This window comes from Equus quagga, chromosome 19, assembly GCF_021613505.1.
Source record: "Equus quagga isolate Etosha38 chromosome 19, UCLA_HA_Equagga_1.0, whole genome shotgun sequence".
In the NCBI taxonomy this organism is placed as follows: Eukaryota; Metazoa; Chordata; class Mammalia; order Perissodactyla; family Equidae; genus Equus; species Equus quagga.
Window position 1 is genome coordinate 10,976,553 of NC_060285.1, and position 23,802 is coordinate 11,000,354.

A 23,802-nucleotide genomic window follows, 5' to 3' on the forward strand; every position below is an offset into this window, starting at 1 on the left:
TTTCCTGTCATTCCTCATTATAATCATTTTGCCCGAGTCCTTCAGAGGGCAGTGCTGATGGCACACTAAAGGGCCATACAATGCTCGGCCCCCAGCATCAGACTCATCTGGGAGTGTCTCACATGCAGACTCCTGGGCTCATCTCAGACCTATCAGATCAGAGTCCCTGGGGAAGGGGGGATCTTGGAGGCTGCATTTTCACAAAGCGCCACGGGTAGCTTCAAGGACTGCTGCGGCTTGAGGACCACTGTGTCACAGGCTCAGAGGGCACAGTGTCTGTGCACACTCGGGGTGGGCCCATTCAGGTCCACCAACAATCCTGGCCTCAGAGACCTCACCATCCGGGAGGAGCCCAGGGCGTTATGTGGGCCCAGGGGTGGGGCTTCTGGCCAGGCCAAAGGCAGGGAAGTCTTCCTGGAGGAAGCGACATCTCAGCTGCGTCCTGAAGGAGGTGTTGGTGGGACCCAGGCCCAGAAGAAGGGCAGGATGACACAGGCAGAGGACACAGCTGGCGCAGGCGGCGGGGGGTACAAGGCACAGTCCCTGTCCTCTCGGAGCGACTGTGCTGGAGGAGACAGACAGTGGGGGCAGTGACAGGTATGATGAGGCCACCATCAAGTCCTTGTGGGAACATGGAGAGAACTGCCCCCTCGGCCCGAGTCATGGATGAGAGGGGTCAGCAAGGGCCTCGGAGGGGAGCTTTGAGCACCCTCCTCAAGGATGGGTAGGATTCCGGGGGTTGAAATTGGGGTGACGACATGCACCCACTTCTGGAGGCTGAGCCGGGGCTGGCGCTCAGACCCTCATTCTCCAAGCTTGCTCCTCCCTCTCCTTCCTCTTCCGCTCCTGGGTCCTGGGTCCGTCCAGGCAGGCGGGCAGCCTCTCACCTGGCTCAGCCCTGCCACCGAAAGCTGTGTGACCCCAGGCGGGCCCCAGCCCCTCCCTGGGCCTGGGTCCTCTCTAAGATTCCCTCAGCTTTCCTGAGCATCAGATTCAATGCAGAAAAAGCTTGTGGGTCCCCTGCAACCAAATTCCTGGGGAAGTGCTGCCTCCCAGTGGCCCTCGGGAGAAACAGCTCCTGGAGCACCAGAGCAGTGGCTAGAGTCCCCCCACCTTTCCACTCCTGTCACTGTCACCACCGGACCCGCTCAGGGCTGGCTGGGGAGACCATGAGTCTTTATAGTCCATGGGCCATGGGGTAGGATGGTCATGCACATGCCGTGCTGTGCCCGCCGTGCCTGCCCCTCAGGGCTGCTGTGGCCCCAGCCCGAGGCCTGACTCCTCGCTGACTCACCACTGGCTTCCCAGGCCCCTGGAAAGGTCAAGAAATCAGGGGTAGGCGGGCAGATTGGGCTCAATTCATCATCAGCACAGAGAGTTAGAGCGTGGGCTTTAAAATCAGACATCACTATGGCAATATCAGCAGCAGATTCTTACCGGGCATCTCCTGGGTGCTGGGCCCTGCCGAGGACTCCATTCGCTCTCCCATGTGACCCTCAGTGGCCCTTAGAGGTGCTGTCATTAGCTTACACACTCATTCATTCAGTAAGTATGTATGGAGCACCTACGTCAAGGCCACCAGCACACATGGGGGAACAGGAACAGCAAGACCCGGCCCTGACAGAGCTTGCCTGAGTGGGCCCAAGTAATACCCCCCACTTCAGAGCGAGGCCCCAAATCAGAAGGGGACCCCGGGGGGAAGGGGCGTTATGGTGGACTCATGGGGAGCTGATGAGTGGGCTGGACAGAGAGTTAGCTCAGTGGCAGCTGTGTGACCCTAGAAAAGTCACTTGACCTCTCTGAGCCTTAGTCTCCATGGGTAAAATGGGTATCATGAGAGCCCGGGTGTTGGTTTTAAATTTGAGGCAGACCACGACATGCCGGGCTCAGACTCCTCCAACAGCTTCTCATCCCATGCAGGGTGGGCCCACGTCCTCAGCTAGAGGTCTGGGCCTGGCTGCCCCTCCAGCACGTGGCCCGCCACTCCTCTGTTCACATTCTGTTCCAGGGCCTCTGTCCACTTGCTGTTCCTGGAACACGCTGGAATGTTTCCACCTCAGGGCCTTGACTCTTGCAGCCCCCTCTGCGTGGAACATTCTGCCCGGGGTGTGCCCACTCCCTCACTTCAGCCATGTCTCTACTCACACGTTGCCTCCTCAGGGAAGCCCTCCGTGAGCAGCAGCTCGAGTACAGCCCTTGGCTGCTCTCCTGCAGAATGTCCTGCACGACATGCAGCATGGTCTGGGGTACACGTTTGTTTTCTTGTCACCCAGCTTCTTGTCTGTCTCCCCACCAACTGCGAGGTCCCCAGGGAAGGTACCTGGCCCACTGGGGTCACACCTCGATCGCCAACACCTAGCACAGCACCCCCATACCTGCTCACTGAATAACTGTTACTGAGAGCAGGAGCCCAGAGACTGGGCAGTGGTCAGAGATAGCCGAGGCCTCACATTTCACAGAATCAGGACCCCAGACTCTGTCTGGCTGGGGGAGCCACAGGAGAGTAGCAGGGCAGGGCCAGGGCAGTCAGATCTGTGCGTTGGCTGGAGCCCACTGGCTACCAGGCTGGAGAGGCCCGTCGGCGGAGGCGGGGGCATTGTCTGAAGCAAGGTGGGAAAGCAGGCACAGGGGCTGCCTGACTGGGAGGCTGGGTTGGGGAGGCAGAACGGAGCCCCGGCCTGGTGGGCCAGCCCTGGGGATGATGGGTCTGTGGGGGCCAGACCCCCCTAGGGACAGGGAATACTCTCCCACTAGGGCAGGAGTGAGTGAGGAGGGGGATTAGCATGGCTCAGAGATATTTGCATCCTTCCAGAAGCCCATTCCCAGCTCTGATGCAGCCATGGACTTCAATCCGTGGGCAGCTCTCGTCCCTCTTCTCAACCGCCTCCTCCAGTCAGCCTCCTCTGGCCAGAGGTGGGACGTGGGCTTCCGTGGGGCCCCGAGTCCCCCCACCACCCCCAAAGTGGCTCTATTCATGGCTCTGCTTGGCATGTAATGAGCTGACCCCTGACCTCCCCCACCCCCCGTGCTCTGCCCCCTGGGTTAGGTCAGTGATGAAAGTCCGTGGGAGACTGTGGGTGGACGGAGAGAGACAGTGCCTGGCTGTTTCCGCCCCTGGCAGCACGGCCATGCTGGCGGCCCAGTGACTAGCTCTTTGCTCTCTCGCTTTCTCTTCCTTTTCCTCTCTCTCTCTGTCGTTCTGTCCCTTTCTCTTTCTCTAGGTCAGGAGTTCTCAAACTCAAGCAGGAAGTTAGGGACCATGCAGATGCCAGGACTGTCCCAGAGATTATGAAGCGGCAGATCCGGCCTGGGGGCCCACGGTTCAGACACCGGGCTGGGGACCCCGGTAGGACCCACTTTGGAAAGATCCAGAAGACCCCGGGCATCACTGCCCTCTCTGGGCCTCCACCCAGTGTGAAATGTATCCTGGGATGCGAGGAGTCAAGCCAGCCCCAAGGGAGGGCTGTGAGGATGACATGTGACACAGATGTGACTGTCTTCTCCCTCCTTTCCCCTCAGATCTGCCACGGCCCCACTCAATACCCAGATGTGTCAGATCTGCATCCGGCTCCCTGTTTCGTCCCATGGGTCCGGCTGGCCATCTTTGCACCAATAAACGCCACACTGGCCTAATGAATTCGCTTCATAATAAGCCTTGGTTTTCGGTGGGGCAAATGCCTCCCTCTTCAGAGAGTTTCAGCTATTCTTAGGGCTTCGCTCTTTCTCACCGCTTTTAGAATCAGCTTGACAAGCTTCACCAAAACCCTGTGGGGGTTTGATTGGGACTGAATTGAACCTAGACATAAATTTGGGAAGATCTGACATCTTTATGATATTGAATCTCCCTATACACATTAGTGGCTGTCTCTCTGCATTTATTTAGGTCTCTTTCTTTTACTTTTTTTTCTTTTTCTTTTTCTTTTTTTTTTTTTTTGAGGAAGATTAGCCCTGAGCTAACTACTGCCAGTCCTCCTCTTTTTTTGCTGAGGAAGACTGGCCCTGAGCTAACAACCTTGCCCATCTTCCTCTACTTTATATGTGGGATGCCTACCACAGCATGGCGTGCCAAGCGGTGCCATGTCCACACCCGGGATCCGAACTGGCGAACCCTGGGCCGCCAAGAAGGGGAATGTGTGCACTTAACTGCTGAGCCACTGGGCCGGCCCCTCTTTTACTTTTTACTAAGAAAAATTTCAAATGTACAATAGAGACAAGAGGATAATGAGGCTCTTTTTACTCGACACCAAGCTTTACCATTTATGCCTCGTGGCTACTCGAGTCTCAGCCATAACCCTGTCCATTCCCGCCCCTTCTCCCATCCCCGCATTCATTATTTCGAAGCAAATCTTTGGGGTCTTTAATATTTTCCAATAATGTTTTTTGTCTTAATTTTCAAATAATTATAGATTGACAGGAAGTTGCAAAAGTAGTACACTTTCCCCCAACGGTGACATCTTACATAACCATAGGACTTCACCAAGACTGGGAAATTGACGGTGGTACCATCCACAGACCTTATTCCGATTTCACTAGTTTTAATGCATTCGTGTGTGTGTGTGTGTGTGTGTGTGTGTGTATAGTTTCAAGCAATTTCATCACCTGTGTGGATTCATATAATCACCACCACAATCAGGATTCGGAACTGTGCCACCGCTGCAAAGATTCCCTCGTGATGCTCATTTATAGCAACGTCCATCTCCCTTCCCTTTCTCCTCCCCAATCCCTCCAGCCAGTAAGCGGTTCTCCATCTCTGCAGTTTTGTCATTTTGAGGAGGTGACATTAATGAATCTCACAGCAGGTAACCTTTCAGACAGGCTTTTTTCCCTCAGCGTAATTCCCTTGCGCTCCATCCAGATGGCTACATGTGTCAATTGTTAGTTTCTTTTATTGCTACATAGCGTCTGGAGCTTCTTATTTGTTTAATAACTCACTCACTGAAGGGCAATTAGGTTGTTTCCAATTTTTGACTATTACAAATTAGGCGGCTGGGCACAATTATGCATATTTCCTTGCGGATATGAGTTTTTGTTTCTCTGTAACAAACGCCCAAAAGCGTGGTTGCTGGGTCACCTGGTAAGTGTACATTTAATTTTTTAAGAAATTGCCCAACCATTTTCCAGGATGGTTATACCACAGTAACGTTTTACCCTTTCCTCTGCAAATATTTTGTTAGATTTAATTTTTGTTATTATTGTAAATGAAGGATTTAACAAAATTACACTGTTTGCTCTGATATTTGTAAATGCAGTTACTTTTTATTGAGACATAATTTACCCATATAAAATTCACCCCTTTAAAGTGTACAATTCAGTGGGTTTTAGTGCATTCACAAGCTTGCACAACCATCACCACTAATTCCAGAACATTTTCATCACCCCAAAAAGAAACCTTTACCCATGAGCAGTCACTCCTCATTTTTTCCTTCCTCAGCCCCTGGCAACCGTTAATCTACTTTCTGTCTCTATGGAGCTGCCTATTCTAGAGATTTCCTATAAATGGAATCCTATAACATGTGGCCTTCTGTGTCTGGCTTCTTTCACTTAGCATAATATTTTCCAAGTTTATCCATATGTTGCAGCTGCAATTAGTTTTTGATATTGATTTGATATGGGAGTATCCTGTATCGTCTCTGCTGGATTTTTTTCATAGTTCTGGTAATTCGTAGATTATTTGGGGTTTTCTGTGTAGACGATCATATCATCTTCAAATAATGCCAGTTTTCCTTCTTCCTTTCCAATCCTTCTCCCTTGCTGCTGTTTCGTTGTCTTACTGCCCCAGCTGGAGCCTTGGGTACGATGCTGAATAGACGCATGGATGAGGGCAAACATCCCTGATTTTAGAGAATGTGTCCACTGCTCCTTTAAGACCTGCGTGTGTGCTGGTGTTTGTAGATAATCTTCATGAGTCTACAGACATACCTTCTATCCCAAGTTTGCGAAAACATTTTTATCATAAGTAGATGTTGACATTTAGTGCTAGTGCTGAGACAATCATACGGCTTTGCTCCCTTAATTTATTAACGCGATGGATGGCACTCATAGGCTTTCCAGCGCTAACCCACCCTTGCGTTTCTAGGGTAAACCCACTTTGGTCATCATGCATATGTCCTTTTTATTCATTGCTGGATTTGTTTTGCTAATATTTTATTTCGGGCTCTTGCATGGAATTTCATAAGCAGTACTGGTCTCTAATGTCCCTTTGAATGTCCTATGTAAACTGAAGAGCCACCTCTGATCTAAAGCGTCTAAGCGTCTCTCTCGGAATGCCTCTGTCCCTGTCCCTGTCTCTCAGGGCCCCTCTCTGTCCCTCCCCAAATACACTGCTGTGGCTTGAGGGGTGCTCCCGTGGGTGGCCGACGGTGAGAGGCACCAGCAGAGGATGGCAGCTGCAGGAGCGGGACCTCGGACTTCGGAAGGGCCGTAGAGCTGTGAGTCCCCCGCCAGCCGAGGGGGCCGTCGCTCCTGGGCCCCTCATTGAAGAGGGAGGTTATACAGGAATCGCCCCCTCCCTTCGCCTTGGGGAGGGGAGCCCTCCAGAGGAAATGGCTAGAAAGGGGCTGGGGTCAGGGGTTAATGACCCCATTGTGCTCAGGGCTGATGGATGGCCCAGCTTGTCAGTGGCTGTGGCAGAGCCAGCAGCCCCAGGGAGACCCCTTCTCCCTCCCTGCAGTCACCATCTGAGGGAGGGTCCCTGCTGGCCTTTGATAACCGCTGGGGGCCGCCCTCCCTGCTGTGCGGCGCCTGGCCAGCCTCTGTGGCGGGGTCTGGTCTGCTGAGGCCCAGAACATAGCCTCCACCTCCTCTGCTCCACACCCACCCCAATCCCTGCCACCAGGCGCTGCAGGTGGCTGAGGGCGCTGACCATGTCCCTTGCCCCTCTGATGTTGGGCACCCAACACAGGCTGTCCTATGCCAGCCCTGGCCATCTTGTCAGCCACAGGGTCCTCAGAAGTGATCTGGTGAAGCCCAGCTCTCCCACATTTGGGACAGGGAAATGGGCACGACACGGTCAAGGCTCTCCTCTGGAGTGGGAGCAGGGGCAGTGCCAGGTCCTGTGACCTCCTTCTCAAACGTGCCCAGCCTGGGGCCAGCGTTGAGGGTGAGGTGAGTCAGACACAGTCCTCCCTCAAGGGGCTCCCGGCTGGGGACCTGGGTCCAGCATGTGCACAGAAAAGCAGAACTAAGTGCAGTAAATGCAGTAGGCACGGTGTACTATGGGTGCAGAAAAGGAACCCCTAGCCCAGCCAGGGGCTGGGGGAGGCTTCCAGGAAACTGGGGCTGATTCTAAACGGGTGAGTAGAAGTTAGACCAAAGAGGGTGGGGGCAGCAGGGAAAGGCATTCCAGGCAGAGGGAACAGCATAAGCAAAGGCACAGAGTAAAACCAATGTGGTGTGTGTGAGTCACAGCAGTTCAGTGGGGAGAGATGAGGCTAAGTAGGTCAGCTGGGCCAGGTTACCAGGGCCACATGTGCCATGTTAGATGTTTAGACTTGGCAGTTTGTCACTCGAGTGGGGAAAAGAGCTGAGAGCCTGGTTCTAATCCTGTCTCCATCCATCTTTATTCATTCTTTAGTCATTCAGCAAACCAAGGAACAATGTGACCTCGGGCGGGTCACTTCCTCATGAAGCCTCCTCCAGCAGGCCCTGCACTGGGCCCCCACGGGGAACCTAAAAGACCAGGCCTGAGTGAGCACAGGTTCTCCGATATCTTCTTGTCACCAGGCTGGGGTGGGGCAGGGGTGCATAAATGTTCTCAGTCCCAGCATGTTGAAAAACGGCCTGGGGGATGGGAGCTTTCGAGAGATGGTTTCAGGGTGACGAACAGGAGGTCTTAGCAGCCCCAGCGTCACAGCAGCCCGCTGCCCGGATGGCCTCATGGGGACTTCCGGTTACAGGGGACCAAAGGAAACCCGCGCCACGTGAGCTGGATTTTCTGCTATTTGTAGTCAAACGCATTCCTAACTGACTCAAGCTCCTTACCTCTGGCTGAAAAACATAAAAATACACTCCAAGATCTTACACGTGCACACGAGAAGCTTTTCCAGAGAAATGGGACTCTCTTAAAATACAGGAGACACTCCACATCCCCATTTCAGTAACTTTAAAATTTGAAAGTGTTTATTGCAGAAATTTGGAAATACGATAAAACACAAAGCACTAAAAAATCTTTAAAAATCACTCAAAATCCCACCACCCAGAAATAACTAAGATAAGGATTTTTGTGTTTTCTTTCCATTTTTTTCTACACATTTTTTTTTTTAAAGATTTTATTTTTTCCTTTTTCTCCCCAAAGCCCCCCGGTACATAGTTGTGTATTCTTCGTTGTAGGTTCCTCTAGTTGTGGCATGTGGGACGCTGCCTCAGCGTGGTCTGACGAGCAGTGCCATGTCCGCGCCCAGGATTCGAACCGACGAAACACTGGGCTGCCTGCAGCGGAGCGCGCGAACTTAACCACTTGGCCACGGGGCCAGCCCCTCTACACATTTTTAAAAGAACTTGAGCTATATGTTTCTTTTTGTTTTGTACTGAAGTTATATATATGCATATATTGTTTTATATCCTGGTTTTTACTTAAGATTATACCAAAAACAATTCCTATGTCACTGAAATTCCTCATCAACATCATTTCTGGTGGCTGCGTTATATTCTGTCATAGAACCATGCTATAATTCATTTCACAGGCCCCCCACAGCTGCACACTAAGATGGTGGCCAGCTGTTCACTATTCAATGGGCGTCTCTGGGCAAGACTCTTTTTTTTTTTTTCTTTTAAGGAAGATCAGCCCTGAGCTAACATCTGCTGCCAATCTTCCTCTTTTTGCTGAGGAAGACTGGCCCTGAGCTAACATCCGTGCCCATCTTCCTCTACTTTATACGTGGGAAGCCTGCCACAGCATGGCTTGCCAAGCGGTGCCAAGCGCACCCGGTATCCAAACCGTTGAACCGAAGTGGAACGTGCGAACTTACCCACTCTGCCACCAGGCTGGCCCCTGGGCATGGCTCTTTCTTTAGACCTGGTTCACTTTAACAAAGTGTTATACAAGTGCAGCCTCCCCTTGTACCAAGTCACGACAGCAGCCGCTGAGCCAGGAGGCCATCCGCGGGTCCTCTGACAAGCAGCCGCCTCGCAGGGCCCCTGGGTGACCTGTGGTTAAAGAGCGGCTCTGTGTCCGCCCTTAAAAGCAGGCTGCAAATGTTGTCATCAACAAGGCCAACTTAGCAACAGAGTGTTTTGTTTGTTTTGTGATAAGAACACTTAACATAAGATCTACCCTCTTAGCAAATGTTTAAGTTTTAGCAACTGTTTCCCTCTTCCTGGACCCTCCCTCTGTCCGTCCCTGCACCTTCTAATGACCTGTTATTCTGCTCTGGTCTAGGCAATCGCAGCACCAGGGTATCACAACTGCGCCAGAAAGAAGGGGGCTCTGAGTGGGCTCCCTCAGGAGAAGTGCCTGATGGGGGCGAGGGAACCACAGCAAGACCTGCTCTCGGAGCCTCGGGTTCCCGAGATAATTCATCTGCTCTGCCTCCCTCACGGGAGCCTGGCCCCACAGAGGTCCTGGGGGTCTGCCTGCTGACCTCCTCCACCAGAGAGACAAGGCCTGGGGCCTGTAGGATAGGGGGCAGAAGGCGGGGAGCTGAATGAACCATATACAGAAGGGCTGAGGTGGCTGTGGCCACAGAAGGCCTGGGGCAGCCTCCTTCTCTCCTCTCCAGATGCCCCCATCCCCGCTCACACCGGCAGGCCCCTGGAGCTTCTCCACACAACCCCATCCCCGGCCTAGGCCATGGGTCACTCACAGCCCTGGGCACCAGGGCAGTTCAGCCCTCCCACTCTCAGCTGGGATGTGAAGTCAGAAGCCCAGCGCATCGGCCTGATGGCGACCACCATTGGTGCCAGGAGGGAGGGGTACCGCCAGACGTGGGCTTTCACCTGGCACCCTCCAGCCCTCCCGGACTCCCAGCAGACACCCGGGTCCCTCTTGTGGGAGAGGCTGAGGCTAAGCTTCTGGGTGATCTGTTGGCTGGGGGTCTCGCTCCTTCAGGAAGAGCAGTTGAGGCATTTTTCTCCCCCGTTATTCCTCCTTCTGCCCCTCCCACCAAATCAAAGGCAGCAAGCCTCTAAAAACTGCAGGTTGGCGGCTCACTGCATCCCGAAGTAGAGAGATCTCCCCCCGGGGGCAAAGATGTCCAGGCAAAAGGATGCGGCGCTCCTCAGAGGTCTCCTCGGCCAGAAGCGCCCGTCCACCCGCAGGGCCAGGTCTCTCACCCATTTGGGCCAGGTCACCAGGAAACCTGGACGAACAGACCCCAAGGAACGCCCAGGTCTCACCCCCTGGACCAGCTGAGAGGACAGCACCCTCCTCCAACTTCTCGCGCAAACTGCCTCGGCCCCCTGCCCAGGCACCACCCTCCGCCCGCTCCTGGAGCAGCTCTTCCTCTCCTGCCCCTTCGAGGCAGAGTCCCCGGGGGCCAAGCCCCTGCCTCCCGGCTACTGGCTGGGCGACTCTCTCTCTGTCTCTTTTTGGTCACAGCTTCACTGAGATGTAATTCACGTACCATATAATCCACACACTTAAAGTACACAATTCAGTGTTTTTCAGTATATTCATAGAGTCGTACAACCATCACCACAATCATTTTAGAACATTCTCATCACCCCAGAAAAGAAAGCCTGCACCCCTTAGCCATCACCCCCGACTCCTGGCCCCGGGCACCCACTAACCTACTCTCTGTCTCTAGAGATGTAGCCATTCTGGGCATTCCAGACTTGACGCCTCTTGCCTCAGTTTCCCCATCTATAAAATGAGGATGATCGTGGTGCCCCCTCATAGGGTTTGTGGAGAGGATTCAGATAAGTTAATATGAAGGCTTAGGATCGTGTCCAGCCTGGGGTAAATGCTGTGTCACGCCTGCTCCTGTTACTGCTCGGCAGCGTCTCCGGCGCTGGGCTCCTGGGCTGCCCGCCTGCCTTCCACTTGCCCTGTGAGCTCATTTCGTCCTCGTCCACCTCCGCAGCCCAGACCTCTCTCTGAGACTCCAGACCTCCCGGCAGCCCCACCCAGACAGCCCCAGACTCAGCGAGTCCTTCCTCCCCAAGCCTGCCTTCCTGCTGTGTCCTTCGCTCAGGAAATGGAATGACCTTCCCCCGGTCACCCAGGCCAGAAACCCAGGGGCATCCTTGACGCCTCCGTCCCCCTGTGCCTGCCCCCACCATCTGGTCCATCAGTCTGGACTTTGTCCCCCAACCTCTCCCTCCCCTGCCAGCTTCCCTGACCACTCTCCATCACCAGCTCAGTGCCCACAAGCTTGGTTCTGGTGTCCAGTGTATTTCCGTCCACCACTCACCTGCTGAGGGGTCTTGGGCAAGTTGCTTCACCTCTCTGAGCCTCAGTTACCTGGACGATAAAATAGGGGGGACAATAGTGCCTTCTTCATCAGCTTGTTTCAAAGACGACTCAGTCGCTCCTCGCCCGGGCCCCGCCTCCGTCTTGCCCACAGCACACCTGGCACCCGCTTCATAAGGCACCAGTTATGGAGCGCTGACCACGCGTAGGACACGAAGCGAAGGCCCCTGTGCGCTACTCCCTTAACCATCACGACACTCTCACGAAGCAGGGGCTGCCCCCCTCGCTCTACAGATGAGGAAACTGAGGCCCAAGGTCCCTGAGCTGGAGTTAACCACTGCCTCAGGGAACACTGCTGGCATTCTGCATTGATTCAAAACATTTATTGAGCACCTACTGTGTGCCAGACACTGAGCTCCATCCTGTGAAAACAGTAATAAAGCAGACTGGCATAGACCAGCCCACATGATCTTTCTAGAACACAAATCTGACCCCTCTAAAATCCTTCAGTGACAACCCCACTGCACTCAGGATCCAGTCCATATCCCTTATCAGGGCACCCTGGGTCCTCGGGAGCCCCCCTCACTGCCCTCTGCCCACCTCTCCCACCCTCCCTGCCCCTACTTGGCTTCAGCACACCGGCCTAGTGGGGCCTCTCCCCCGTCACACACCATCCACCTTCTCCTCCTCCCCCCCAGTGCCAGCTCCTTTCTTACCCCTTCAATTTCTCTGTCTGGTGAACTTTCACTATCTTTTGAGGCTCCATCCACGGTCACCTCCTCCAGGAAGTCTTTCTTCCCCAACCTCCCAGCTGGGCGATGTGCTCCCAGGCCCCCATCTTACAGCACCCTGGCTCTTTACTGATTTGTCCCTCCTCTCGGACCGTGACTCTTTGAGCGTAGGCCCGGGGTCTTATTCATCACTGAATAAATCTTCCCCCTCTCTCTCTGTCCCCCCAGCCTCCCATCCCATCCATCACCAAGTCCTCGCCGAGCCAGGAGGCCCCAGCCCCGGCACATGGTTACAGGTGACGCACGCTGCCAGCGCTGTGAGCGGTGGCGCTGCCGCTTCACGTGTCTGTGGATGCCAGGCAGAGGGAGGTGGAGGAATCCACAAACGTTTGGAGCGCTTGAGCACAACCTCCTCGGGGCGCCGGCTTCCGCGATCGCAGACAAGGGGCCCAGGTTGCTCTAATCTGCCCAAGCCCCCTCCCCCAGGCCCTCGGCCTCTCAAGGGGCAGGCAGTGGCCCTGGAAAGAGATGACCAGAGCTGGAGTCAACTGGGGAGCCCCAAGTCCTGGCCGCGTATCCCCTCTGTGCCTCAGTTTCCTCATCTGAAAAATGGCGTCTGTCAGCCTGTCCCTGCCTGCCTTGCAGGGCTGTTGGGAGGGGCCAGGGGAGGGGACAGTGGACAGAGACTGTCTTCCCAATATCTGACGGGCTTCCCGACACGCCTATCTCGGACACGTTCTGTTTCATTTTCCAAACTTGCAGTACATTTGGTTTTAGGCTTTCTCCAGAGGCCCAGACCCATCTCGGTGCTCCCTACGGGTCGGGCATATTCTGAGGGTTCTTTCTTGGAGAGGATGGTGGGGGAGCACACGGCTTGGTCCAGCTGCAGCACCTGCTCAATGAGCCATCGGGACAGATGGACACTTACCCACTGAGCCTCAGTGTCCACCTCCAGAAGATGGGTGTCACTGCCGCCCCGGGGCTGCCGTAGGGTCAAGTGAGATGGTGGATGGGAAGGAGTCTTGCTTCAGTGTGGGGAGGCCGCACCAGCACGGGAGCTAGAGGGGGAAGGGTGCCCCCTCTCCCTGGAGGACAAGAGGTACCCACAGGACCCATGTAGAGCCCCAGCGACCCCCCACTGCGGCCTCCCAGAAGCCAAGGTTCTGCCTGGAAAGGCCACTCTCAAAATGGCCGCCGCGGACACAAGGCCCCTGCTCCTCCCAGGGCGCCCGGGGAGAGGGAGGGCGCCACGGCCAGGCCACGGTCACTCCTCGCAGCCCAGGGGTGCAGCGTGGGGCGGGAGGCGCAGGGAGGAGGGAGATGGGGTGGGTGGGGGGCCGGGGAAGAGCCCGAGAGAGAGGGGCAGGGAGAGGAACAAAAGGTCCCTTTGTGGCGCGGGGCAGGGGGAAGAGGGAGCGCATTACCCAATGCCCAGAAGCCATGTTGGTAACAAGAGAACCATTCTCCACCTCGCTTGGAAAACAACTTGGAGCAGAGAGAGACAGGGAGAGAGTTAACCCCATGGGCGCGGGCGCAGGGGCCGGAGGCCGCCGTGGGAGGTGGGCAGGGAGTGAGGACCCACTTGGGGGCCTTTCGGGCCCTGCGAGGGGTGATTTCCTGTCTCCCAGGCCTGGTCTGCAGTTGACGCGACCAGAGTCCCAACATGGCCGCTTGGCCAAACCCCAGCAGCCCGTGGACCCGGGGACTGGAGCCATGGCTTCTGCTGCCCGGGCCTGGCCAGACATGTGACCCCCGCTTGCTCCGAGCTCCAGGGCCTGGCTCACCCCAAGCTTAAGGGAACCGCCCTGAATCCTTACATCTTATGGCTTCAGGTCCTAGGGCTGGTCCCCGTTCCGGCTGCGGACGCCACTTGCCTCCTTTTGCAGACAGGGAGCGTATTTCCTCCTGAGGAAGTCCCTTCCGTCTTTGCACAGTTCTGCCTGCTAGGAAGTTTTTCCTAAAATTTAATTAAATCTCTTTCATCTCCACCCAGCTCTCGCCCCTTCCCCCACCTTCTACCCACCAGCCCTGCTTCTCAGGCTCCATGAGACCACATCTGATAATTAGGCAAATGACACTAAAAGGAGCCACTGTACTCTGGGCGCTTCACATACGCTCCCTTAACGACCATGGCTACCTCCGGACCCGTCTAGCTCAAGTGAGCTGCTGTCCACTCTGCTGAGGTCACTGTTCTAAAAGCCCCTAACCAAGGGCCACGCGTGGGAGGCACCCCATGGATAGAAGGCTGTAGATTGCTCTTATTAGCAGAAGAAAGAGGTCTCTCCTTCCATCTTCCTTTCTTCCACAAATACGAGTTGAGCACTGGCCATGTGCCCAGCACCATCCCAGTTCTGGGGCAACAGCAGTGGACAAAACACACACTCCTGTCCTCAGGGAGCAGATGTTCTTGTCAGGGAGATGGACAAGTAAATTTCCAAGCTAATGTCAGGTGGTCATCGCCTGTGGCACAGACAAAGCAGGGTAAAGGGAGAGTGTGACAGAGGGATGTTACATTAGAGACAGGGGCCAGGGAGGGCCCCTGCAAGGGTGTGCCATTTGACAAAGATCAGAATGAACAGAGGAAGACTATCTGAGGGGAGAATGTTCCAGGCAGTGGGAGCAGCACGTGCAAAGGCCCTGAGGGGGAATGTGCCAGGGAGTCTAGGAACAGCCAGGAGGCCAGAGTGGCTGGAGCTGAGCGAGGGGAGACCAGAGAAAGGGGATCAGACAACTTGGGAATGCCGGAGGAAACGAGTTGTGAGGGGCCATAGGAGCTGTGAGCAGGGGGTGCTGTGGTCTGAGCTCCACTTCAGCAAGGACTCTCTGGCTGCCGTGTGGGGCATAAACTGTAGGAGGTCAAGGGCGAGAGCTGGGGACCTACCAGGACTTCTGCCACAGCCCCCCACCACTGCATGCTCCCACCCCTCGAGGCTACTCCCCCTAAGGCCGCCCACCTTCCCATCATATGGTCCAGTCGTTCTTTGAATCAGTGTTGACCCAACACCTTCCATGTGCTAAGAATAGGGGCCCTTGTTCCTTTAGGATTGGGCAGGTTCCTAAAGAGCAAACTTGCCCCGGGGCGGTGCACAAAGGCTGGGGTTCCGGGCAGCTGAAGGGGAGACCCTGAGGTGAACCCCACCTGGGGACGATGCCTCTTCCTGGGGCAGGCTCCGCGTGTCTTTGCTGGCTGATCCTGACTCACAGCTCAGAGCTACGCAGCACAGGCCCCTCTAGGAAGCCCCCCTGGACCCCAGGCCAGGTTGAGACTCCCTCCCCTGGGAGTGGTTCATTCCATCCCAAGGGGAAGGAACTATCATTATACCCATTTTACAGAGGAGGAAACTGAGGCTCAGAGAGATGTCATCATCGTCCAGGGTTGCACAGCTGGTGTCAGAGCTGGGATTCTAACTCAGAGAGGGGCCTGGCTCCTTTGAGCACTTCCATGGCCTCCCCCAGCCCCATCCTGTGCCAGGCACCTCTGTCTCCTTAGATCCAGCACTGGAGCCCAGAGAAGGGCCGCCACCACACAGCCAGGAGGTGGCCAAGCAGATTCTAAAGCCAGGAGTGACTGACCCCCTCCACCCACAACAGGTCTGAGAAGGCGAAAACAGGACTGAGATGCAGGGGAGAACGAAAGGGGGGGAGAGGCCAGGCCTGAGGCCCAGTGGCCAGGGCGTGGGCAGCCCAGGAAGGCAGGGAAGATGACCAGCAGGGACAGCAAGCCCAGCGTGGCCAGGCCTGGGGGAGTCAGGGGAAGGATGATGGCCGGGGGCAAGGCAGCAGGCTCGAAACGGCAAGGCGGGGGCAGAGGAGGAGGAAGGGAAACTGGCGACGAGCTGAGCGGGGCGGCTGGAGAGGTGGGAGGGTAACTGGGAGAACTGGGGAGGCAACCTGATGAAGCCCCAGGGTTCTGGGGCGCCCCTGCCCTGCCCGGGGTTTGGCCCAGGTTCCTGCCCCCAGGAGGGTGCTGGAAGGGGGTCAGGTGGGGGTCACAGGCCTCTCACCTCACAGTCCCAGGGGCTGGGCCCACTGGAAAGTGCACTGGAGACAGCGCGGTCACGCGGGAAGTCACCCAGTGCGGGCCCAGTGCCCTGGTCCACGTCACACGCTGGCTGGGCGAGAGCAGGACGGAAGCCTCGAGGCCCTTCCACGAGGCACTGTCGTCAGTCAGGGGAGTCACATGGGGCCCTGGCGCCTTCCGGTGGCCTCCTGCCTCCTCCCCGCCCCTGGGGATCCTGCCACGGCTCTTGGAAAATAACTGAGGAAATCAAGTGGAAACACAGATCCGCCACCGAGTCCCCCCCGTTCCCTCGGGCCAGACCCCTGCCCCAGGGAGGCCCTGGCAGCCCAGCGTGGTCAGCCTTGGTGAGACCCGGGGGGCACCATCCTTGGTCTCAGGCTCTCAGAAGCTGGGCCTGTCGCCCCATCTGTTCCCACAGAGCCAGCCCCTCCCCAGGAGGACCTCGGACACCAGAGCTTGGGCCCTTCCCTCTCCCCTCTCTCCCAAGCAGCCTCTAGACTCTGGGATCCAGGGCCAGGGAGACGCCAGGCCTGGCCCTGCCAAGGACTAACTGGTCACCCTGGGCAAGTCCCTTCCCGTCCATGGGCCTCAGCTCCCTCATCTATAGGACAGGAGCGAGAAGCCTGCCCAGTCCCACCTCACGGGCTGGTAAAGAAAGACAAGGAACTAGGGAAGGACGGTGTAAACTGAGAAGTGCTGTGCCCACGGAGTATCACTTTGATTTTTACAGAGAATTGCCTTCCAGGCTGGGGGAGTGAGCTCCATTCGGGGCACATGAATTACAGATGGCAAAAGGGGTCCCTGAGGTTGCTCATCTCTGACCAGCGGGGCCCCGGCCCATCCAGCCCTTCTCAGCCTCGCCCCTCCCAGCACTGACCACGCCAAATGCCTCCCAGCCCCTCTTACAACTCCACGGACAGGCTGCTTGCGCCCTGAAACACCCTTCTTGCATAGAGGGCCTCAGTCTTGGAGCCGCCATCAGCTCTCTCTGTGCAGCGTCCCGACCCCGGGCAGAGTGAGCGGCGCCCGGTGCACAGTGTGTTGGGCGTGCGCCATCCTACTCAGGCCCCGGGAAGTGTGTGAGCTTCGTGTGGGCAGGGTCTGGGTCTCAATCATCCACGCTCAGCTCTGGGACTAAGGAATAGCAGAGTTTAAAAGAGGTGACTGAGCAGGTGTGCGCGTGGAGTATACGAGAACGTGCGTGTGAAGGTGGGCGGGGTGCTGGAAGAGCTGAGAAGGGTCGCTGATCACCGTGCTGCACCCTGTCCTCCACTGAGCCCCCAGTCTCCCGGGACCCTCGGCCTGAGGAGCAGCTCAGCTCAGCTCCGTGCTGACAGATTCGGGGCAGCGCAGCCCCCGCCGGCTGACAGCCTTGTGTCTCTAGGAGGAACGTGACAGCGGAAAGACAGGCGACACTGGCCAGTCAGAAAGTCGGCAAATCACCCAGACTTCAGGCAGAGGGGCCTAGGATACCGGGGAGGGGACGTCGGACGTGAGCGATGCTTTGAAGGAAAACCTGCGGTGGCTGATGATTAGCTGCGGGGGGATGAAGGGGCGGATGAGTCAAAAATGACTCCGAGGTTTCACGCCTGGGTCGCTGGGGAACAGTGGAGCCATTGATGGGGCTGGGAAGCGGGTGGGGGCTGGCCTTCGGGCAGGATGATGACTCGGGTTTGGAACATGGACTCACAACATTTTTGGGCTGGAAGCAACCTCAGAGATCACCCAGGTCACACGTGACAAAGCAGAGGATCGGTGAGGAGCAGCTGCTTGGCCAGGACACCGCGTGGGTCGGTGTCAGGGCTGAGGCCAAGGACCTGTCCAGGGTCAGTCCCACACCCAAAACACAGCGTTAGGTGCTGCGCGCTGGGGCCCCGGAGGAGAAGCAGACCCAATCCCCACCTCAGGGGCTCGCTGTCCTGTGGGACAGACAGACGTGCCCATAACTACAGCTGATAGAAGGGGTACCCACTAGGCATGGGGAGATTCAAAGGGCCAAGCCTACCTTGGGGGAACATGAGGGGAGGGGGGTAACCAAGCAGTAATAATCGTGTCCCAGTTGTCAGTGGTCGGGCCCTCTGCGCCAAGTGCATCTCGTGTAATGCTCGCAACCAGCCTGCAAGCTACAGAGTACCATTGTCCCCATTTTATGGGTGAGGCTGAGAAAGACTAAGCAGACTGTCCAGGGTCTCACAGGTCTGATGAGGCCCAAACTCGCGCTCTTAGCCCTGCTTCTTGGAAGAGGTGTGCTGGGGCTGAGGCCTGACGGATGAGTAGGAGTTTTCAAGTGATAGAGAGGGAGGGGGCAGCACCAGGCTGAGGGACCAACATGTATCAAGGCCCACAAACCCACCTTTCCATTGGCAGAGTCTGAGGTGCTGGTGTTCTGTGGCCCAGGACCCGCCATGTGGCTCTCCCTGCCCCTCACCCTGTCCCCAGGCTCCTCACTTCACAGGACCTGGCCTGCCCCACCCCCTACTGGTGATCTGATGAAGGTGTCAGGTGAATGAGCTGGGGAACTGACGCCCACCTCCCCAGGCCTGCCCAGTCCAATACTGTCCCCACCCCCACTTCCCCACGGCATCCTCTTCTCATCCCAGGAGTGATCCCACAAATCACCCCAGCCCAGAGTGGTGAGGGTTGGCCTGACTCACCCAGCACATGAGCAGCTGAGCCAAGGCTCAGACCCACAGGGCCTGGGGTCTCAGACCGCAGCAGAGCCCCTGAGCCAGGACGAACCACAGAGTGGTTCCCCTCGGGCACTGTTCCGTCCTTGGGCTCCCATTTGCAGGTCCCCCTGAGAGTGAACCGGGAGAGAAGGAGGGTTGAGCATTGGAAACTACAGCTTATAACCCAGGGTGCTGGAGTCAGGTCATACCAGCTCGTGAGAGCCAATTGCTAAATTTTCTGGAATTTTCCAAGCCTGTTGATGTCACTTTAGAAGCTTGAAATTGGCCCTGGTGAGAGTTTTTACATGGTGAAAATTATCGATCTGTCCCTCTATGGGCACCCCCTGCCCTGACAGAGCTGGTTGTTAAGCACTTCCCAGCACACCACTGTTCAGGGGTCACACCTCCTGGCTCCCCTGGAGGCTTCTGGAGTCAAGCTCCCAGCCTAATCCTGGGCTCTTGGGGGACCCGCTCTTGCTCAAATCCATGAGCATCTCCTGCTTGCCATGGATTACAGCCCAAACTCCTCCCCGGGGCCGTCCAGCCCAGCACCAGCCGATCTTTCCAGCTGCAGCCTGAACTGCTCCCTTCATGCCCCTCTGCTCCAGCCACGCAAAAATAGACGATACTTGTTGAATAGTCCTTGCTTCCCAGCAGCCACACCTCTGCTCGTGCTGTTCCCTTCCCTGGGCCGCCCTTCCCTCATCTCTGCCTCTTGAAATCCTCCCCACCCTGTAAGGCTTACTTTATAGCCAGTGCCCAATAAATGTTCTTTGACTGAATGGAACGGCGTTGAATCGAGGCCCCGCAACCAGGACTGAACTGGGGTTTTGGAGAGGCTGGGGCCATTCCCCCGCCTCAGGACAGAGACACACCAAAACCCTCTTGCCGTCCCCAGCCTGCTTGTCTCCGAGGGGATGGAGTGTTAACGGAGGACAGACTGGTGGCTGCCCTCAGGGACAGCAAAAACAGGAACCAACTCAAACCACCCAGGCTACTTGAAAACTCATCCCTCCATTCCTGTTCAGCCTTTTGAACTCCTCTTCATCCTTCGAAGCCCAACCCAGATGCTACATCCACCAAGAGGTCTTGCCCAGATAATAGTCTTCCATTACCTCCTCGTCCCTCTGCCTTGTGCATGCTTTGAGGAATTACACTGCTTGTTGAATGAACTTGAATTGACTCCACCACTGTCTTGGGCAAGTCATCCCTTCTCCTTGGGCCTCAGTTTCCCCTTCTGTATAAACTAGACTTGAACTAGGTAATCTCCAAGGACCTCCTACCTCTCGAATTCTAGGATTCTGTGAATTTTGACCCCTCCCCCTCCCCCTCAGTCTCTAACCTTCCAGTCTCCTTCCCTAACCTCCCAGCCTTCGGTGGGTGGGCAACACCCCTTCCTCAGTGGCCTCCCCCCTCCCCCGACACATGCTGGTGCCTCACATCCCTGAACTCCATTTCTCTGGGTGCTCTTTTCTCTCGGACTATGGATTCCTCTGAGAGGGCAGAGGCCTCGCCGCCCACCCCGGCGCTGCCCACAGGACAGGCCCACAGTCAGCATCCACGAGTGCCCGTCAACGGGCCGTGATGGAGCATGGGGACTTGCAGGCCTTTGGCAAGTCTCAGAGTCCCTGTTGAGACAGGTCCAGAGCCACCTGCCCATCACAGCAGGGGGATCCCCCTTGAGCCTCCAGGGCAAACAGCCACATCCCGTTCTGTGCCTGTCTCACCCCAACCTTCAGAGGGTGTGTCTGTGCACGAGTGTGCAGGGGGTAGATGGCTAACCCGACCTTCCTGTCCCATGCAGCAGATGAGTGTGGCTGCCTGGCCACTGTCCTCTCTCCGTCTCTGCCTTCTCCTGCATCTCCCGAGCACACTGTGAGACCGATATACACAGGCCGACCCACACACAGGCATACCCAGAGACAGATGCATGAGTGTGCATGTGTGTGTGTGCATACACACATGCACACGGAGGGTCATGAAGCCCCGGATCAGTCACCTGCGCCAACACTGGGAGCACAGGGAGGTGTCATTTGTGTCATCGGGTGTGTTGACCATAGCGGGACCATGTGGGCTTGTCAGAAGGGGCTCTGGATCCCTTGTGGGCCCTGAAATCCCAGCACCAAAGGCTGTCCCCACCCTGAGGCAGTGCGGTGCAGCAGGAAAGATGTCGACCCCCGGACCCCCACCCCCCACTAGCCCTGCTTTCTAAGTTCCTTAAGCCCCTCACGGCTCTCACGGGGCAACCTCTTGCAACTCAACCTCAGTGTCTCACCATTTCTCACACGCACGTGGGGCAGAGTCAGGGCGCAGGGACAGACCAAGCAGAGCAGGCTGCAGGATGTCCCAAGGACAGCCCAGTGCGGCCAGTCCATCCCAGAGGGCTCCAGGGAGCGGCGGCTCTCAGGAGATACAGACATAATGGTTGAGAGCCTGGCCTCTGATGACTCCTCCTCCCTCTCGGTATCTCAGTTTCCCCTCTGTAAAGCAGTGGTAGGCAACAGCACCTACTCAGAAAGTTGTTTGATTGAGCAAGTTGACAGACGTCGCCACAGTGTCTCGCATGCAGTCAGCGCTCGATCCCCATCAGCCGCTGCTGTCCTAAGTATAGAGGACAGGCGCCCAGTCTTCCTTGCTCCTTTCCTGAGCCCAGAGGTCTGTCCACGCACCCTGCGATGGGTGCTGGGAAGACACCCAAGGCCCCTGCCCTCAATGAGCTCTTGAAGATGGAGGAGGGTGCAGACGGGGAGAGAGCAGCTCGCAGCCTGCTGTGTGTACGTGTGTGCGCACACATGCAGCTGCCTCTGAGTGTGCCAGGGAGACAGACAAGGACAGCTGAGGCATCAAGCCCCAGTGGAGGAGGGTCAGGAGCAGGAGAGGGGAGGTGTGGCCTCAGAACTGCCAGGAGTGAGAGGAGGGAGTTCCAGGCGGAAGAACGCCGGCCTGAGTGAAGGTGCGGAGGGTGAGCATGGGAGGGCGCGCTGCAGAATCCACCAGCTTCAGGACCACTGCCACCAGCAAGGGAAGCTGCTCTCGACGCGCCCCCCCCCCCCACCCCGCCCTCCATTATGCACAAAGCCCCCAGCCCCAGGCAGGAGGACACACCTACTTTTCATGCCACTGCACCTTTGCTCATGAAGCCCCTCCCATAGGTGCCTTCTCTAAGAAGTGTGTGAGCTCAGTGTGCTTTCCTGCACTCACCGGCGCCTCTCCATCCCTCCAGGACAGGTGTGCCCTCAGACCTGCACCTGGTGGGAACTCAGCAGAGATTAGTTGAATGAATGAACAAATGATTGAATGAATGAATGAAGGGAGTGACTGCCGTATGCCCCCTAGACACTGGTGATTCACCTGATGACTGGCACCATCCCGCACCCCATGACCCACCACCGCACAAGCCGCAGGAACTCTGACACACACCCGGCCCAGCCGCCATCACACCCCGGGGAGCCACGTGGAAAGCTGCTCTCTCCCGGCATGCCCCCTCCCCATCCATCCTCCCACCCACGCACACTTTCCCTCTTGCCTGGGGCAGCTGGTGGGAGGGTAGGGGCTTGGGCGGGGCAGGGCCAGAAGGGCCTCGGAGGCAGCGGGGGCAGGGGGCTGGTGGAGGCTGGGAAAGTCCAGGCTGTCTCTCCTGGGGGGCGGTGGGCGGCGTGGTGGGGAGCTCGCAGGGATGAGGGAGGGAGGAGGGTCGCGGGCCCTGTACAGCTGCGGTCCCCTCCCCAGCAGCCTGCGGGGGGACAGAAAGGCCTCTTTGTTCTCTGCCTTTAAAGGGTAAGAGAAACACTTATGCATGGCAAATTAGCCCAAAAATGTATTTCTCTAAAACACCCAATTGTCTCAGCAGGCCTGCAGCTGCAGGGAAGTTCCAGGGAGCCGGGGGAGGGGGCGGCTTTGGGGTGACCCTGGGGGACAGGGAGAGGTGGTGGGGAGAGAGGGGCCATCTTGTCTTCCCGCCTCTGCTCTCAGAATCCCACAGTCACAGAAGGGCACAGCTGGCGAGGGCCCTGGGGTCAGGAAGACCAATCCCCTGGTGTTTCAGAAAGGGAAACTGAGGCCCAGAGAGGCGGCGTGACTACAGTAGAGTGACCACTGGCATGCAACAGAGAAAGGGCTGGTCCCAGCTCTCCTGGACTCTTTCGTCTGTACCTACTGCCTCGGCCATGCTGGAAAGGAAGGGGCCCTGGGTCCCCAAGGTCAACCCAGCCAGCTGCCCCAGGCATGAAGGAGAGAGAAGGAAGCTGGTGGCTCTGCCCCAAAGCTGCCCACTCAGGGCTTCAGTGCCCAGCAGGATGGACAAGGGCACCAACCAAGCCCCGCCTCCTCCCCACCACACAGCATCTGAAGAACAGCGTGCCCAGGGGGCGATGGGAGATTCGGGCACAGGGACCCGAAGGGAGTTCCCCACGGAAGACTTCCCCCAGGAGCTGGCAGGAGAGCCCCTTGGTCAGGGAATTGAACCAGAGGCATGCACCGAGAAGGTTCAGGATTCTACGTGGTGCTTCCATTCAAGGCTCATTCTCCAGGAATCTGTTCTGTGTGGGCCCCAGGAGCACCCCAGGCTCTCAAAGATGAACCAGAGACAGCCCTGTCCCCAGGGAGCTCCTAGTTGCATGGGGGAAACAGATGTGTAAACAGACAGCCATCACGAAAGAGGCCCAAGGAGAGGGGAGGTCCAAACTGAGGGACACATACGGAGGATGGGGATGTTCGGGGGGGGGGTCTCCCCCAGAGCTGGGCCCTGAGAGGTGGGTCTGAGAGTGGGACGGGGGCACATTCCAGGCAGAGGGAACAGCACAAGGACACAACCACGGCTCCTAAGACCAGCTGTCCGACGTGGGAATTCAGAATGGGTGTTTTCAGAGAATTCCCTGGGCATCTTCAGAGTTCCAGCCCATGTAGCAGACACAGGAGAAGGAGAAAACATGGTCCTGGCCCTGGGGGTCTTGTCAACTTGACGAAGTGAGTTTATAACAGAAAAAACACTGAGCTGGCCATGAAAAGTGCCAAAAGGAGGGTGCAGAGTTGGGG

The 23,802-nt window shown here is 56.8% G+C and overlaps 1 protein-coding gene across 1 annotated transcript in view; it reads right to left on the reverse strand.

Moving 5' to 3' along the window:
* Positions 1-8,446: 8,446 nt before the first annotated feature.
* Positions 8,447-23,802, reverse strand: part of LOC124230543 (uncharacterized) — a 48,961-nt gene continuing 33,605 nt past the window's right edge. The window contains exons 4-8 of the mRNA XM_046646701.1: positions 13,896-14,035; positions 13,503-13,563; positions 13,007-13,060; positions 11,349-12,596; positions 8,447-10,295 (exon numbers count right to left, since the gene is read on the reverse strand). Coding sequence (XP_046502657.1) covers positions 12,323-12,596; positions 13,007-13,060; positions 13,503-13,563; positions 13,896-14,035 — 529 coding nt within the window. The 3' untranslated portion in view covers positions 8,447-10,295; positions 11,349-12,322. The remainder of the gene's footprint in view (positions 10,296-11,348; positions 12,597-13,006; positions 13,061-13,502; positions 13,564-13,895; positions 14,036-23,802) is intronic.